Source organism: Pristiophorus japonicus, chromosome 2 (genome assembly GCF_044704955.1).
Source record: "Pristiophorus japonicus isolate sPriJap1 chromosome 2, sPriJap1.hap1, whole genome shotgun sequence".
Taxonomy (NCBI): Eukaryota; Metazoa; Chordata; class Chondrichthyes; family Pristiophoridae; genus Pristiophorus; species Pristiophorus japonicus.
In genome coordinates, this window is record NC_091978.1 from 272,595,503 (window position 1) to 272,597,221 (window position 1,719).

The 1,719-nt window shown below is 53.8% G+C and overlaps 1 protein-coding gene across 1 annotated transcript; it reads right to left on the reverse strand.

Moving 5' to 3' along the window:
• Nucleotides 1-391: 391 nt before the first annotated feature.
• LOC139230346 (putative nuclease HARBI1) lies at nt 392-1,309 on the reverse strand. The gene has a single exon (XM_070862176.1). It carries the CDS (start codon nt 1,307-1,309, stop codon nt 392-394), a length of 918 nt encoding a protein of 305 aa, XP_070718277.1.
• Between the last annotated feature and the right edge of the window lie 410 nt (nt 1,310-1,719).

Sequence of the window (1,719 nt, forward strand, 5' to 3'; positions counted from 1 at the left end):
AAGGTGCAGAGAAGGATGCGGTCCAGTCTGCAGCCGGCCCTTCCAGGGCCAGAGCTGGCCGAGGGCTTCCGAGAAGGAGATCTGTAGCTTCCTCTGCAGAGAAACAGCAGCCTTCCCAAAGCCATGAAGCAGCCACAAGGGAGACACTGTGGCGTAGTGTAAGGATAGGTCTACGTAAGAGGGGTAATTAGGAGTTGCACAAGGGTGATAATGAATTATCTGAATGTTTTGGAAACCCATTGTTTGGGTTCTCTCATTTTACTGTGCAGGTTTTTACTGCATTTTACTGTACTGTGTGTGTGAGAGGGCTCACAGGTTGGCCCATCAACATGGCCAGATGCAGATTCAACTGGACATTTAGTTATGTGAACTACGCAGATATGAGACGACATTATGCTTCCCTTGCAGGGTCACGATGGCGACGCCGCCTCCTGCATGGCTGCCCACCCGCATTCTGCTCCTTCTCCTCCTCCTCCACAGGTGCCACTGCTGCCTCATCCTCCAATGGATGTACCCTCTTGATGGCCAGGTTGTGGAGCATGTAGCGCACCACCACAAATATGGAGAGATGCTCAGACGGGTACTGCAGCACACCCCCTGAGTGGTCCTGGCAATGGAACCTCTGTTTGAGAATCCCAATTGTGTGCTCGATGATGGTCCTGATGACTGTCAGATTCTCATTATACGCATGCTGCACAACATTTCTCAGGTTGTGCAGAGGATTCATAAGCCAAGTGCTCAGTGCGTAGCCCTTGTCACCGAGGAGCCAGCCGCAGTCTTCATTGAGACCAGTGAAGAGGCGTGGCACACGGTTTTGGCGCAGTATGAAAGAATCGTGGCTGCTGCCAGGAAACCGGCCTTCCACTTGTATAATCTTGCGGTTGTGGTCGCAAATGAGTTGAACATTGAGGGAGACGAAGCCCTTGCGGTTTCCGAATTGCTCGGGAGTTTGTTGGGGTGCCCTGAGACTGACATGCGTGCAATCAATGATCCCCTTAACCTTGCACAGGAATGCAGTCTGCCATTCCAACTGCTTGTCCCTGTTCATAGGGGATGAGATGTAATCGGCTCTCCTCCTATAGAGAGCATCTGTAACCTCCCGTGTCGATGTATAGGCTGAAAACTGCAAGATGTTGCACATGTCCGCAGTGGCAGCTTGGAAAGACCCAGTCGCATAAAAGTTCAGGGTGATAGTCACCTTGAATGCGACGCTTAGGGCTGTCCTCACCCATGTTTGCAGCTCCAATTCTGCCTGCAGGAGATTGCAGAGCTCCGTCACTACGTCCTTGCGGAATCTTAGTCTGATCATCATTCATATCCCTCTATGAGAATTGGTGGTGGAAGATCCTTTGTCGATATGGCTTGGCGCCCCCACGTCTATGCAGCCGTTTTGGTCTCCGCCGTGTCTCATTGTGTTCTCTCTGCTGCTCTGCAGGCTCCTCCACCTCTGCCCAGCATGCCACCATTGCAGGCTGCCTCCTGTCCTGCTGGCCCAGTATCTAGTGCGGGGAGTTCGCGTAGCTCGCTCTCCTCCTTCGGGGATGCTCTTGCTGAGGGCCTTCCTGTGGCAGCTCTCTTGCCTCCACTCTGACGCCATCTCCCTGGTCCTCTCCATGCTGGGCCGCAATGATACCTATCGCCCTTGCCCGCTGCCTCTGCAGCCGTTGCCCCCGGCACCGCTTTCTCCTGCATGCCTTGGCGACACGCACAATGTGCAGG

Coding starts and splice junctions, on each gene's coding strand:
- LOC139230346 (XM_070862176.1), bottom strand. CDS start 1,309: ATGATCAGACTAAGATTCCGCAAGGACGTAGTGACGGAGCTCTGCAAT.